The 16,196-nt window shown below is 51.8% G+C and overlaps 1 protein-coding gene across 2 annotated transcripts in view; it reads left to right on the plus strand.

The window, feature by feature from the left end:
• Positions 1–10,112: 10,112 nt before the first annotated feature.
• Positions 10,113–16,196, plus strand: part of ITGA11 (integrin subunit alpha 11) — a 52,934-nt gene continuing 46,850 nt past the window's right edge. For both annotated transcript variants that reach the window (XM_040600713.1, XM_040600712.1), the window contains exon 1: positions 10,113–10,279. In XM_040600713.1, coding sequence (XP_040456647.1) covers positions 10,228–10,279 — 52 coding nt within the window. In that variant the 5' untranslated portion in view covers positions 10,113–10,227. The remainder of the gene's footprint in view (positions 10,280–16,196) is intronic.

Genomic DNA, 16,196 nt, shown 5'->3' on the forward strand with positions numbered 1-16,196 from the left:
ATAATAATAATGTTAAAATAATATGTGGGAAGAGGTGTGAGAAGCCAGAGAGAACTGTAGTTTGGAAGCTTGAACTAGGGGGAAAAAAAATAATAGGGAGTATGAGTACAGACGCCTGTGGCTGGTAGATTTCTCCCCTGAAGCTGCTACAGCGAAGGGGTGGCTCTTCCTCCATCCCGTTCCGTGGCAAAAGCCATGGAGGGAGCCAAAATCCAAGAAATAGACAAGGAGAAAGTTTAACAATGCCGTTATATGATTTTAAGCTAGCAGTGGAGTTAAACCTTCAGTGAATTCCCAGCCAGAAGCAGGAGCGAGCCGCTGTGGTGCTAGTGAGGTTTCAAAGCAATCTTGTCCCTGGGACATCTCTGGGTGGGTTTTATGGACTGGAGAGAGGAAAAGAAACCACCTGCTCATTGAGGTAATAAGTTCCTTAGCCTGAAATATTTCTTGTGTGGATCTCCAGAATCTGTGAGGTATTTACTTAGACATTGAGAATGTGTTTTGGTGAGAGCCAGTCTGACAGCTGCGGCCCTAAATGCTTTCACATTTTCCTTTTTTTTTCCATTTCTCTTGGTTCCTTTAGCACGATGCCTTCAGCTGGTGTTTCCTGCTCTGCAGACAATGCTGCATGGCAGAGCTGCCAGTGCTCCGGCCAGCACAGGCAGCCAGGGAAGGGTGAAAAGTAGGGTCAGAGTTCTCTGTGAAGAACTGGCTTTCGTTATAATGTCTTCAACTTTTTCTTCCAGAAAAAATAAATAAATAAATCTGAGAATGTGCTGGCACTCAGCTTTGAAGCAAAACCTGAATTCATTAACAAAGAAAGCACCTTCCTTTGGCTGATCTTTACTTAAAAGCCCCAACTTTCAAATTCTTCTTTAGCAGAAGCAGGAAATTTTGCACTAACTCTGGTATGAAACTTAAAGCAGTGCAGACTGAGAGAGACGATGCCTTGAGGATGATGCTTTTTGTTTGCCTTGCTCAGCTATCCCTGACACCTAGCCAGGTGCCAGTCTGCACGGCATGGCCATGGCTGGGCTGTCATGTCCAAGGTCAGCGTGCATCCCTTCTCCTATCGGAGAAGCCACAGCCAGGGAGGCTTGGTTGGTTTTTTTAAGCACTTTGTAAAAATCGCTTAAAAGCATTTTTTTTAAATCATTGTTAAACATCGGCGTTCTCAATACATGGGCAGAGCTTGTGAGACTGCAATGTGCAAGAGAATCTTTTGGAAATTGGAGGCTCAACGTGGTTCCTGGCAATGTCCACCGGCTTTGGAGATGGTGGCCAAAGGGGCACTAAACGCAGCTGAATTCACACCTCTGTGCTTGAAACTTGGGGAGTAGGAAAGCTTTGATGTTTGACAAACTGAATGGGTATGCAAGCAGACTCAAAAATGGAAAGCAAAGAGGGGGGGCATTTTAAAAGCCTTAAAGGACCATGTTAATGGTTGGACTTGATGACCTCAAAGTTCTTTGCCAACCTACATGATCCTGTACGCGAAGGTATCTGCTCTGTCATACTGGCGATGGGGAGGGAAGAGCAGAGCAGCTTGCCTTGTGGGAGAGCGTGTGCTGGGGATGTGAAGCACACCGGGATGCTCTTGCAAGAGCCAAAGCCCTCTCCACGTGCTTCATTGCAGGGCAGCTGCTGCCAGCCACCCTGCTGGGAGTGAACCCTCCGTCAGAGGATGCTTAAGTTAATGCGGGTGCTGAACCACAGGGCAGCAGGGATCTGCTATCAGTCTGCAAACATTACAGCAGAGGCAATACCCTGTGACATGGCTGGGTCCTGGCTGCTGGGCATCAGCATTGGCAAGGCAGGGGACCGCAGCACTCATCCTCTGCAGGAGCACTCAGCCAGTAATGGCCTTACCAGAGCACAGACAGCAAAGCAGAGCGCTCTTCAGGTGCCTAGAATGTGTTAAATCTGTCTCCAGAGTCTAAAAATGGCTCATCCTTCCCTTTTTTAGAGAGGGCTGTCTAGAAAATGCCAGCACTGAGTGCTCTTGGAGTCAGGTGAATGGGGAGCTGAGGATCAGATTTTGCTGCCCAGTGGCATTTCTGGTTTGGAAAGGCATTTGAGCTGCTTGAAGGAAGTGTTTTGCAAAAGCATGAAGGCTTGTTATACTAACCTAGTTGTGTCTTGGAGTGGGTAACATGCTTATTTTCTGTAGTGGACTGTTCTGGAGAAATGACCAAAATATTCAGTTCCTAACCTGCATCGAGGAGCAATAATTCCCAATAAAGTGATGTGAGGGCTGGTCTTACCCTTTCAATGCTGCTGGTCTGGAGGGAGTGCTGGAAGCTGGCGCGGAGGCAAGCAGTGGGGAGGAACTGGTGGGACTTGTGCCATGACAATCTCGAGCCTCCACCAAATTTCAGGTCAAATTTGTATTTCCCTTTTCTGAAAGTTTTGAATCCCCTCAGAGCTTGAGCTAAGAGAGGCTATTAGACTGCTTTCCTTTAAGAAGGAAACCCCATATTTTGGACTCAGTGTAAAACTTCACCTGCCTTTCCTTAAGCACCTTCAGCAAAACCAGTGAGCTCTGCAGGGGCTGGCTGGGTGATGCTGCCAGGGCACCTTCCCTATGCGGAGTCCATCATGTAAGTGTTTTTTTTCTCCCACTCTGTCTGAATTGACACAATTTCCCCCTTGGTAATTTTTTTATTTTCACCACGAAGCATGAAGCTGGGCGGGTGCAAGCAATATCCCTTGTTTAATCCCCAGGGAATGTGGGGGGCCCGAGTGGGTGGTGTGTGGAGATAGATGGTGCACGAGAGATGGATGGTGTGCAGGAGATGGATGCATCACTCTTCTCTTGGCTGTGCCTCCCTTTTTTGCACAACAGGGAGGAAAGCAGGTCTAAAAAGCTTTTTTTTTCTCCCTCCTTTGCAAACGATTTTGTGCCCAGAGTAACTTTTACCATTGCATATTTTCCTGTCCAGGAGGTTCAGCAGCGTATTAATCAAGCTCTCCTCTGATGTTGTGATTTTTATGGACTGCCAACTGCACACAGACAGTTTGGCATCTTCCCTGACAAATCAAGGTTTAAATAGCTTTACCATTTGTGTTTCAGGCTTAGCTCTGTGTGTCATTTCAGTAGAATTAAACTGGAACATCCCACCAAACTAGAATTCATATTGCACAGCCGTTGCCTCCGGACAGGGAGAAATTGCTACGTGCAGGCAAATGGAGGTAGCAGAAACCTGCGGCTGCAAATAGCACTGCTGTGGAGCTGGACATAAAGTAATATTCATAATAGATAGCTGGGAATAGTTACGTGAGGTTTTTTCTGCAACGGAAAATTTCCCAGGGGGAAGTTTGTTTTGATAGTATTTAATCTCTCTTGTTTTGAGAACGGGTTAAGTGCTTGGGATGCTAGGGCTTTCCCAGGGCCCCTCTGGGGTGATGCACTGGGATCTATCCAGCCTGGACGCTTCTTATAACGGGGGGAAAAACCCAACCGTGTGATTTTTTTTTTTTTTGTGTGTGTGTGCACCATATGTGTGGAAGAGATCCGAGCAGGATCCAAGCTGCCGTACCTGGGAACTCGTCTAGACAGCGTGTGCCATGGGCCAGGCGGGGAATTTGGACCACAGTTACTTAGCACAAGCTCTGCCCCAGGGAATTCTTCCTCACAATTCATTATCCAGGCAGAGTAGATGTTTGTTCATTCACAGTACGAAATAAACAGGGAGAGACTAAATAAATAGAAGAAAAAAAAAATTATGCTAGCTAAGTAAACAAAGAAATTCCTCGGTAGCAAACACTGCTTTTACCGTTGGTGGTTTGTAAATACGGCATTGGGAAAGCTGCTTGAATCGTGAAGTCACCACAGCAGTGCCAGACACCTGGGGAGCCTCGGGTCTGGGGTCCAGCTGGGAGAGGAGTGACCTTAAATATAGGGGGGACCCCACCCCCACAGCTGCTTCCTCCCCCCCCTGCAGCCTCGCAGTCCCCCCTGGAGAGGCTGCGGCTCCCCCAGCTCCCTGCCGCCGGGTCCTGGGACTCCAGCGACTCTGTTAGCAGGGTTCTCGCCCACTTCAGAAAGCGGCTTTCGGAGTGTAAAGCCATCTGTTCGGAGGTGGATGTTTACAGCTGGGCGCCAATTGCCAAGACGGCAAGAAATACCTGACAAGGAGCGTCTCGGCTATTGAATTTTGTGTATATTTTTGCAAAAATATTGTTTGCAAGGGCTTTGCTGCCTACCTCAGCCTGGCACCCCTGAGCCCCTGTGAGCCCTGGTCCAGCTACAAAAGCATTTGGCCCTGGCACGAGCTTGGTGGCATGGAAGAAAAGGAAAGAAGCATTTTGGCGAGGTCTAATAAATACAGCTTATGCTAATTGAGTGCTGGAAGCTGAGGGCCAAAGTTCTTCTAAACATGGCACAGGTGCCAAGTCTCTACTTTCCGGAGGTTAAATTACTTTCCTCCTTCTAGAAAGACTAAAAAAAATAAAAAGCCACTTGGTCTCTGCAGCACCATTTCACTGAAGGAATTTCTCTTGGGTTAGTGTATATTTTGTCCCCCACTGTTGCTTCTAGAGTTGGGTGTTGCTCGTGGCTGCCGCCTCCTCGGCTTCCCTGGACAAATGGATGGATTAGGTTGTCTGCGTCTGTCTGGCCTGGCCTGGGATGGCCAGTGCAGGTGGAGGGATCCCGCAGCTGGTGTGGGATGCTGTGAGCAGGCACCCTGAACTGTGCCAGCAAGGAGGCAGATGTTGAACATCAGTCGTGTGGCATAACTCAGGATTTTCTGGCTCCCACAGGCAACACCCCCATGGATGCCCTGGGTCCTGGCTCAGCATCTTCCCTTTCTTTCCCAGGCTCTGGTCTCCCTCTGCTCCCCTGGCTCTACCCGGGGCAATCCCAGCTGGCATGTTGCTCTTGTCCTTGGGGTAGTGCGAGTGATGGAGAGGACCCCAGGGCACAGAAATAATCCTGGAGCATCCCAAAGTGCGAAACTTCTGGGTCACTCCCGCTGGGCACTGTGCTGGCAGGGCAGGGGAGGCTCTTGGCTTCCTAGTCTTGTGCTCTGTAGAGATGTAAGGTTTCCTGGCTTCACACGAAGCTGACAGTCTCTGGGAGAGGCTGGCTTTCTGTTTACATCAGCTTTTGTTTTGGACAACCACGTCTCCAGAGCCCTGAGCTCAGCAGGGCTGCCTGATGATGGCCAGGCGTGACGGCGCCACGTGCTGCGCTGGCCCACGCTCGCCCTCGGCAGACGGCTCTGAGCTGCTCCCCACCACCCAAGGGTGACAAACCTATCACAAATCTGCTTGCACCTGACTGTGCCCACCCAGGGGTCCGAGCACGCAGAGACCCCCAGGGAGCTGCTGGCAGTCTGGCTTCATGCTGCCTTTTCCCTTCCTGCCATGCCAAAGCTGTTTGTGGGTGTAATCCTGAACCCAGACCCAGGTCCTGAGCAGTGTTTGGTGTTCCTGAGCTGGGGGATGTGTTTAACGTGAGCATCCAGCCTGCACCCATCCTTTCCCCTGCAACTGTGGGAGAAGCACCCCTGTGAGCACCGGGCACATCCCAGACCCTCTGCAGCACCATCACCCTGGGGCAGCTGGCAATTAAATCCCCACGTGACACCATCAGCCCTTCCTCCATTTATATTTGTGAATTCAGGATTTTGTTTTCATTCCTGGCCTCTGTTTACATTCCTTGTATCCTAGTTTAATTCTTCCAAAACTCCAGAAGCAATAGCATCCAATACATGACACCCTCCGAAAGGTCAGGCTCAAGGGGGCATCTGCCGCAGGGAAAGGCTGAAGTTTGGAAAAAAATGATCACACCTGGGAAAAACCTACAGTGAACTGCTGGGACGACTTCAAAATGCAGGGGAGGAAGGTCAGGCAGCCAGTGAGGCAGTAGCACAAGCTCGTGTAGGGTTTGGAGGCATCGGGGTGAGAGCTGGAGCTGGGACTGGGATGCATGGATGGAACTTATAGTTACTTGTAGGCTTTGCTATTAAGTGGTGCACGAAGGATCTCCTGGTTCAGCTGTGCAGTCTGGGGTCATCCTCACACGAGCTGCAAGGGCATGGTCAGTGCAGTGTGTTACTTCTCCAGATTTTATAAGAACGCCATCCAAGGATGTTAATTTGGGGAAGACATAAGATCTCCCCTTTGGGAATGGCTCAGGAATGGCTTGTGTAATTCCCTGACCAGATCTGCAGCCAGATGAACTTGCTGCCTGGGTTGAAACTGTCCCTGCCTGCTCTCTCCTTGCTTTGGACTGACTCGTGCAGGCATCTGCAGAAAATCCTGATGGTCGGGAAGGTACAGACTGCCAGGGGCTCAGGTGCAGAGCTCAGCTCCTGGGTTTTGCTTCTGCGGAAGGGGGGTGTGATTTAAGCCCAGTGATGTCTGGCTGCAGAGCGTGGATGATCTCTGATGTGCCCAAGCCTTAGTTTGCACCTTGACACTTGGAAACCATCAGGCTGGCAGAGAAAATATGAGGGGGTTTTTGGTCACAGACTTCAGACATCTGAGCCATAAGAAGAAACTTTCCTCACGATCCAGACTTTTTCAGGGTTGGGAGCTGAGGACTGCCATTCCCCACCAAAAGCTGTTGCTTTGTTCTGTTTTCAGGAGAAAATTGTTTTGTTTCTCACTTTCTCCACCAATTTATTCCTGGCTGCCTGAGATCCCTGAGGTCTTGATGCTGCTCTCATCAGGTTGTTTTGCAGCATGGTGGGATGCCTGATTAACAGGTGGGGTGGATCCTGCAAACACCTGCAAAGCGCAGCATCCTGGTTCTGAGCACCCCTTACCCCTACAGCCCCCAGCAAAACCCAACATAAAGCAAAAAATCCCAAGGGCTTGCTGAGAGCCAGGAAGAGCTCGCAGCAAATCTTTTCCTACCTCCCTTCCAAGCGCCTGCGCAGGGACCGGCTGTTTGTTTGCAGCCGCGCCGGTCTCTATTGGAGATGGTTGGCGTGTGCTCGCCCCACGAGGAAGCGATGCTGCCGGCCAGTCCTCATCCCCCGTGATGCTCATGTGTGAAACTGCTCCCCTTGCTGCTGCATTCAGTGCAGTCAGCAGCTGGGAGATGGGGAGGGTGGGAGTAGGGGTGGATAAATAAATAAAATAACCCTCCTTCAGCTGCCTGAGTCTGTTTCACCCTGTGGCAGCACGTGTGGGTTTCCTTGGCTGCCCCCGGCTCCATGCCACTGCAGGCAGAGATTTTTTTGGAAAACATTGCCTGGGCTGGATGAAACAGCACTGAAATCGGAGCAGGATCCAATGAAGTGGGAAGGCAGCTCTTAATATGTGCCCAGCTTTTTTTGCTTTTTACTGGATTAATATCATATGATTAATAAATGAAAATTATCTTCCGTAGGCTTTTTAGATATTAAGGATGCAACACTTATAAATACCATTATTTCCTTGGGGTTTGTTTTCCCATCCATCGCTTCCACTGACAGCTGTTTACATTTTGGAAGTATTACATCAGTATCATCACAGCACAGCTCTTCTCCTTTGAACTCTTGGCATTTCTCACTCGGTTTCATTAAGATGTCTGAGGGTGAGCACTGAGAACTCGGCAGAGGAGGGGTCTGCAGCCACGTGGGTGACCATCTAGTTAAAAAGTCTTGCAGAAGATGAGTCAAGTAAGACCCCGCTCCCCTGCTACCCCAGTCGGGTCCAATCTAGACTAATGAGAAACCCCCAGGGATCTGCAGGCTGCTCGCAGACAACTAGCAAGGAGAGACACAGCAGAAGGGGTCCGGGGGGGCCGCTGGTGGGCCCCACGCAGCTGGTGTAGGGGGGTCTCCCATTGTTTTGCTTCACGGGAACTGTGGTGGGTGCAGAGAAACTCTCGGGTCGGTCCCCTGGCAGGAGTGGAGAAGTGGATCCCTGTGAATCCGACTTTCCTCTGGTTTCCAGGTTGGGGAGTTCAAGGCAGGAGGCAGCTGCTGCTGTTTGGTTTTCCGTGGAGAGTTTTAACTTCTGAAATGTGGTGCTTGAGACCCTGCTTGCTCTGTTTGGGGCGGGAGGGTTAACACGGGACCCAGGACCCTTTCTCTGGTGCTATTTCCCAAAACCCTTCAAGCCGGGTGGTTCCAGTGACTTGCTTCCAAACAACCTCTCCGAAAACTGAAGCGAGACGCAAATTTCAAGATGATACAGGCATTTTGTAATTTATTTTTCTTTTTTTTTTCCATGAAAAACTGGCTTGGCTCCAACTGCCTGGGAGACTTTAGCTCCCAGCGAGGGATTTCCCCTCGCATGCCCTGTCGGCAGCCCAGGGCTGGGAGCAGGAGCAGTGAGGCTGTGACTCCTGCTCGGAGCATCCACTTCTCAGGGGTCCCTCCCTCTGTGCTCTGGTTACTCTGTTTTAAACCTCATCTGAGCTTCCCACCCAAGCTTTTTAATATTTCCCTTTATTCCCTAAAAAAATCCTTTTTAACTTTCACCAAACCAGAAATGCATTTTATTCCTTTCAGTTGCTGCTGTCCCCTGAAATGCTGCTTTTTACTCCAGAGTTATATACGAGAAAAACAGCTGGAAAATGTAGTTAGGAACTGAAAATATCTGTCAAGCCGCATTTTGCTGGTGGAAAGAGCACTGTACAAACAAGCTAAAGAGCATCCACATCTCTGTGCCGGTTTTGGATCCTAGTGCTGCTTTGATCTCTGTTCCAGACATGTGTCCTCTCCCGCCTGCAGACCCCAAACGTATATTTTCAGGAGGGAAATGGGGAGAATGAAAAGAAACTGGATCTCCCAGACACTGTTTCATCTAGGAGTGTCTCGAGCAGAGCTTCCCTCCCTCCCACAGACCCCAGACTGTCTGACAGACGCTTGGTAGACAGAGACGTTGGCGTTTGGACCCATCTCAAAAGATTTCCATTCTCTGCTGGGTGGGAAGAGGGACAAAAGTCCCATCAGGGACCTTGACTTGCTTTTCTGCTTCAAGGGGAGAGGAGCTGGCACCACGGCAGTGGTTGCAGCAGGCAGAGCGTTCTGGCTTTGCTTTTCTCCTGGCTGTGAGGTCGGCCAAGCTTGCTTGCTGCAGGTAGCAGCTGCAGGTGGAGATACTCCCATCCGCAACCAGGGCTTGGGTTGGAGGGCAGGTGGGGAAGGACCTCCTGGGTCACATCTACTCTATAAACCAAAGACTGGATTTATCTTTTCTATATGGAAGAAGTGGAAAACTTCTTGTGTGGAAGAAGTGGAAAAATGGTGTCCCAGCCCTAAAGCCTTGCCATGGTTGGAGCTGAGCTCCTGCTGGAGCTGCCTCCCAGGCCTCTCCCCCAAGGGGTGTCCCCAGCCCAGGGAGGAAGAGGATGGATGGAGAAAGTCCCGCCTTGGGGATGCTGATGTACTTCACGTGTTTTGGGCTGCTTAGCCAAGCTCAGAGTGATGGAGCCCTAAATGACAGCAGCGCGTGGTACAGGGGCACTGGGGATACCAGCCCAAGAGCTGTGTGCAGCAGGATCACCCCATTGTGCCCAAGGATGGCCATGGCAGAGGGGAAGAAAATGCTCATTAGCAATTTTCCTCCTGCTCCTTTGCTGTTTGCTTCCCAGCCAGGCTCTCCTGAGTGCCTGTGCCAGCAGACACGTGCTCGTGCCTGGGTAGGTGCTGTGACCAGATGCCCCAGAGCTACGTGGTGCATCACAGAGCTTCCTTGGTGCCACGGGCTCTGGCCCCATTCTCTTCTACCCTGGAGGTGGCATCTGTGTGGAGGTGGTACCCAGCTGGAGGTGGCATCTGGGCAGATGTAGCAACCAAGCTTAGGTGGCATCTGCCTGAGCCGAGGTGGCACTCAAGCAGAGGTGACATTCAAGCAGAGGCGGCATCCGTGCCAAAGTGGCACCTGAATGGAGGTGGCACCCAGCAGAGGTGACCCCGTGCAGACCTTCCATCACCAAGCCCTCATCAGGATGAGGGGGTCCCCGGGGGACCCCAGTGGGGTGCCACAGGGAGAAAACCAGGGTGCTGCGGTGGGGTTGAAGTTCCTAGCTGGATGGCCCTGCTGGGAAGCCAATCCCTAAAGGGTGCCGTGGCCGTGTGAAGGCTGTCCCCTCTGCCGTCCTCTTCTGCTGTACCTCCTACAAGTTTCACTCGTCCCTCCCACTCCCTCCCAATGCTCGCCTTCTGTCAGGGAGCCGGGAAAGGCTGGGGATAAGGAAAGGCTCTCCGAGTGAGGCTACCAGTCTAGCTGGCTGCCTCCCGCGGATGCTCGGGGCCGGGGAGCAGGGCAGCCGGTGCTCCCATGGACCTCCCCAGCGGGATGCTCCTCGCCTGCTCCCTCTGCCTCCTGCCGGGTAAGTGCCTGATCCCCCTCCTGCGCCCACACCAATTCCCCAGGCAAGGGGAAAGCAACCGGGAGTAACTTTTGCTTATTTGGGAAAGGTGCTGGAGAAAGCCCAAGGTTAATAAGGCTGTTGGAAAAGTCTTTTCAGGAACAGGATGGAAAGAGCGAGGTGGGCGCCTTTGAAGCGGGCGAAGGGGAGTTGAAAGGGATGGAGATCTTTGATGGGCTCCCCAGGAATGAGTGGGTAGGTGGGTGGGCAGCGTGGTGTCCTCCCGGTCCCCCTCCTCGGCTGGGCTGCTGTTGGAGCAGGATTAGTGAGTGTTTTTCTGGAGCATCAGATGGGGGATGGGGGGGGGTTAGGGGGAGGGGGGGAAAGCCCTCCAAAATAAAGCGAGACCCTTTTACCTGGAGTTAACTTTTGTGACCCACAGGTGGTTTGTCCCATCGCACACACAAGGGAAAGTTGCTCGGGGTTAAATAAGTTGAGAGAGGTTTCAGGCAAGCATTTGGTTTCAGGAGGCGACCCCGCAGCTTCGCCCATACAGCTCGGTGTGTGTGGGACGAGACCTGCGGGGGCTGGGGCGGGAGGGGGGGTTTATGCTTCTTGCTGGCCCCTCGCTGGTGTGCTCAGGCTCTCTTCTTGCAGAAGGAGGCTCCCCAGCAGTAGTCATTTTTGCTGCAATTACATCTGGCATCCCCCTGCACGCAGCCCAGGCTCAGAGCAGCCGGACTGGGACAGCTCGGTGCTGCAAAGGGGGGAAAAAGAGCTTTTTCCCGGTCCCAGGAGCACTGCCACAGGCTCACGCCTCCCTGCCAGCCTGCAGCGCTTCTGCCACTGCAAACATTTCTAAACACCCTGACGGAAAAGCACACCAGGGTGGTTGGTTCGTTTGGTTTTTTTTTTTTACTTCTTTTAATTTTTTCCCCTTTCTAATTGCACAGTTGCTGGAGCCTTTAAAGCAAGCCGCAGCGGAGCTGCCTTTCTTTGCTTAATAGGGAACATGTGTGTGTGCCTTGCATGGCGGCGGCGAGCCTGGCGGGGCGCGGGGCTGCCTGCGTGGAGCTGCCGGCCGATGGCTCCGGCACAGAGATGGCGGCATGGCCCCAGCCATGCTTACGTGGGCAACCGAGCCCGTGGAGTGAAATCTCCTTAAAGACGTGCTGCTGGTAGATATAGGATGGTTACTGCAAAGCGTAGTTGCGGGATGTGGTAAATCGGCAACTCCACCTTGAGCTGAGCAGAAATCCTCCACGTGAGTGTTTCTGCCCACGGGGGTTCTGCCCACGGGGGTTTCTGCCCATGCCTGGGGTGGTCGGCAGTGGCAGCCCTGCTGCAGCGAGCGTGAGCTGTGTGCCGGCGACAAGGGTTAATTCTTCCAGTGCTCTGTGGTGGTCTCCAGACCAGGATGTGTTGTGGCTACCGGTCAATATATTTTCCCGAGGATTAATGCTGATGTTTTCCCATCTGACTAAAAGTAACTTTTGCTGTGTGGGACCTCTCCCAAGACCCTGGGCTGAGCTGAGGGTGCTGGGCTGGGATGTGCATCCTTGGGATGGTCCCTTCGCTGCACAGGCAGCGCTGCCTGTCCTGGCACAAACCCTGGGGTGTTTTGCGTGAGAGAACCCCACCACCACCCCAGCTCTCTCTGATGGTCCTGGGGAAACCTCCTGCACATGGGCTCTGTCCTTGCTCTTGCACCATCCCACGGGCTGGGAGTCCCCAGAGACACAGTGGCACCCCCGGCAATTGCCCGGTGACTACTCAGTGCCAAGGGAGGAGGCAGGTGATGCCAGCAGCCGGTCCCCTTCCAGCAAGCACTGTGCAGGGTTGGGGACCCCAGCGCTATGTTTCCATGCACAGCCCACCCTGGGGGACAACCCAAGGAGTCCCTAAATGTCAGATCACGCCAGCTCCTCTTCCCTGAGGCTTCGGTGCAAGCAGGGCACAGTTCTGGGCCAAAAGCGGGAGAGCCCGGCTGAGGGGTGTTGAGCCATGGCTTGTTAAAAGCAACACCTTTGGTGGCAGCAGATGACCCCGTTGCTTGTTGACACTGTTTGCTGGCAGGGAAGCTGTGACTTCCAGAAGGATCCAGGGCAGATGTGCTGAGATGCCATCACTCCCCTTGTATCAGACCATGCATCTGTTTGCCCTCACTGGTTTCCTTGTCCAGAGCAGTCAGCTCATTCCCTCTCTAAAGGGTCACCAAACAGTATCATCATGTTTGCTCCATGGGGCATGTTGGGGATTATCCAGGTGGGTTCCTAAGGGAGCCTCCAGTCCAAGCTTTGATGGTGGGTACTTAATTTTGGGGGGTTGCACAGCCCCCACAGTAGGGTTGAGTGGGACCCCCCGCCCACCTACCAGTTGTCCACCCACTGACCAAGGTTTGGCCAGGCAAAATCTAATAAACACACCACCCCACGAGGTGCATGGAGCTCCCATGCCCCGACCCCAACCCCCCCAGCCTATCGCTTTCCTGGCAGCTGCCTGGAAAAGGGGCGATCAGAGACCTGCCGCTAGTTATTCCTGATGCTGCTTGCATTATCGCTAATGAATGCGCTGCAGATGCATAATCAGCATGTTCCTTAGTGCTGCAAAATGTGGCCATCAGGCAGCTCCTCCCCGGCTTTTGGGGGGGGCAGAAAGCTGGAATTATGGAAGCACAAGGTACTTGTGTATCTAATGCCCCAGGGCTGTTTGTCAAAGATTTTGTGGGTAACCAGGAATGTTACAACACACAAGCCCGCGATGACTGATCCTCTGTTCATCCTCAGTATTCCCTGGCTCACCATCCACTGCTGCCGCAGCCACCAAACCCTGGGTTGTTTCCTAATAGCTGATGACAAATGCTGGCTTTGAGATAGCAACCTGGAGAGGAACTGGGTGCTTTCAGCATCTCATTTGGCAAAGAGTGTTTCACGGGGATTAGAGCTAGAGGGAAGTGTGAGGACATGTGGCCCACCCTGCTCCCTCTCGTGACCTGCTAGCTTTTGCCCAAATACCCTGTATCAAGATTAAAGGTTTTCCAGTTACACTAAATATTTCAGTCCTAAGAAAAGAAAATAAAGCACATGGCAGATGGGTTGCAGAGGAGCATCCGATGCCACCAAAGCCCATGTGGTGGTGGGGATGGGGTCACAGGAGCCCAGCCCAGCACTGGGTGCCCAGTGGCATCCCCAGGGATGCTGAGAATACAGGGGTCACAGCGGCGATGCTGGGGTCCATGGACCCACTGCTCCATCACAGAGGGCACCTCTCCTGTATGGGTTTGAGCAATGAGAGAAGAAGCAAGGAGCAAGAACAGCAAAAAGAGTTTAAAGTGCCAGACTGAGCTGCTTGAATCCGGCACGCTCCAGGTTTTTGGCAGATGTAAGCTTTCCCCCCACCACACACTCTCAGGCTCCTCCAGCGAGCAGCTTGCTTGTCCCTGCAAGAAAGCAAGAGCCTGGTGTGGCACGTGCTGTTCTTGTGTCCCACACGTAACCTTTTCCTTGGGTCACCTGTAGTGTCTCCACATCCCATACCTCCTCCAGGGCTGTCCCTGGGGACCCGCAGCAGCCCAGCAGTGGGCCAGTTGCCTTTGCCCTGGGAAATTCAGCAGAAAAGCTGGTGCAGATCCGGCCGTAGGTTCTCATGGGCCAGACTCAGCCGCAGCCTTTGAGATGCTTTTCCTCGCTGTGTCACTGTCCCGTGTTGGCTCGGCTTCTCTCCAGAAACTCTGTCTGGAGTTGCACGATGCAGTCAAAAATACTGACTGCATTTTCCTCACAGTCAAAAAAAAAAAAAAAAAAAAAAAAAAAAGCAGGAAATCCACTGCCTGGCTCACATCTCCTTAAATTGTAAAGGTTTGGAGCAAAGGGAACGAGCTAAAACCCCAAACCCCTCAAGGCAGCAGAAGCAGGGTTAGGGCATCACAGCAAACACTGCCAGCCTGCGTTACAGCATCCTCACGCAGTGAGGGCCATTGCCTGCCCAAAGGATGCAGGCAGAGGTACGGGCAGGAGGATGGTGCTGGGACCCTGAGAGCATCCCCCTCCCGGAGGTTTCCCTTACAAGGAGGACTCATTTTTATTCTTTTTGGCAGGAAAGGTGGCTTTTATTCCCAGTATTGTTTTTCAAATGTGTTTTATTTTTTTTCTTCTCAATATTTGACCTGACAAGAATCAAAAGTTTGGACTCAACAGAAGCTCCAGTTCGGAAAGGAGGTATTTGAGGCTTCCTGCCTTGGCAGACTCACAAGCAAAACATGTGGCTTTTGGTCACTTATTTATGACAGTGATGTCACTCCTGACAAGAAAATGAGACTCGGTTCTTCGGGTTGCTAAATCTCCTTGACAACCCCTCAAAAATCTCCCATTAGTTGAAGCCAGTTTAAATATTCTCTGATTATATGGGTTTTTTTCTTTCTGCCTCGAATGCACCCACATCTGTTGGCTTTCTGAAATTCCTTCTCTTTGCCATCCATTGCCTGGAAATTTGCTTCTAGATCATTTTGTTTTTCCAGCCCCATCGCCTTCCCTGCTCTCCGTTACCTGCTGCGAGTGGGATGCTCCAGCACAGGGCATGAGCCCCTTGCACCACTTCTCCCTGCTCCCCCCTGGTTCAGAGCTCTTTGCACTTAATGAAGCATTCCTGCTATTTATTTGGGAGTTTATGTTGCTTTTCATGACCAGTCTGGCTGCCTTTTGCAGGAGGCTACAGCTGCACAATGATGCAAGGAGCCGTGGGATGGGGGTCCCCAACCTGTCCCAGTGTTCCCACTCCCCAAAAACCTCTGCCTGGAGCTCTGCAGTGCAACATCAGAGAAACTGCTGAATGAAAAAAAAATCAGAAGAAACCCCATCACATCCTCTCTGACATTGGCTCTGCACCCAAGTGAAGATGCTTCTGCATTACCTGGAATTGAACCTTGCTTAAAATACAAAACCCGCTCCCCAAAAGATCCCCAGCTTCCAGCCAGATCCAGGGTGTCACCACATCTCGCTGGTGGTGGCAGTGTGACACCCCAGGGTGCTCCCCACAACCTACCCCCCTCCCCTTGCCCATCACTTCTCTCAATGGCCAGCCCTGGTCTCTGTTTCTCCACTGGGTAATAGCTAACTTAGACGAGGTTTTAATTTGTTTTGTAGTGTTAAATAAGGTCAATCTACCACAAAATATGCTGGCTCTCATCCCACTCGCATCTCCCTTTTTCCCCCCCTGCTTTCTAGAATTTCTTTTTGAGGGATTTTAAAGCTCCTTACCTCAGCTTTCCTTGGCGAGACTGCAGTTCTCTGCTTAAGGAGCCAATGTTGCAGATTTGTTCCTATGACTGCAAAAAAATCAGGTTTATCCCTAACATTCCTACCTATTAAAACACTTTCCATCCTGAATTTTTCTGCCTGGGAAGCAGCATTCCCAACCTCTCCTGTTGACAACCCCTCTATACCCCTATAAATACCAAACGTGATCCTTCTGCTGCTTTTAAAGCTGTTCTTAATAAGGATGCCAAGAACTTTTATTTGCACGGACCATCCAGCAGCTACTTTCTGCCTGAAGGCAAACAGAGAGCCACGATATCCTGGCTATCAGTATCCGTCCCACACGATCACTCCTTGCTGGAACCTGGGCCATGCTCCTCTATGCTTAAGCAAATCCACGGGGATAATACTATTATTAAGAAAAAAAATACCTCCTTTTAGAATCCATGAAGCATTTGCACCTATGCACCCTCCATGCAAACCATGGAAGGTTTGAGCATGCTGCTGGCCTGAGCCAAAGTGTGTGTGTTTGGGGATAAAGATGTGCACTGGGATATCGTGGGCTGATGCCTGCTGGCTGTGGGACATGGACCATGGGACACGGGCGGCTGCAGCATTCTGCAGCCCCCAGTAACAGAGGCAGCACAAGGCCAGAGCTCCTTGGCACAGACAGTGCCCTTCCCCCA

Source organism: Falco naumanni, chromosome 7 (genome assembly GCF_017639655.2).
Source record: "Falco naumanni isolate bFalNau1 chromosome 7, bFalNau1.pat, whole genome shotgun sequence".
In the NCBI taxonomy this organism is placed as follows: Eukaryota; Metazoa; Chordata; class Aves; order Falconiformes; family Falconidae; genus Falco; species Falco naumanni.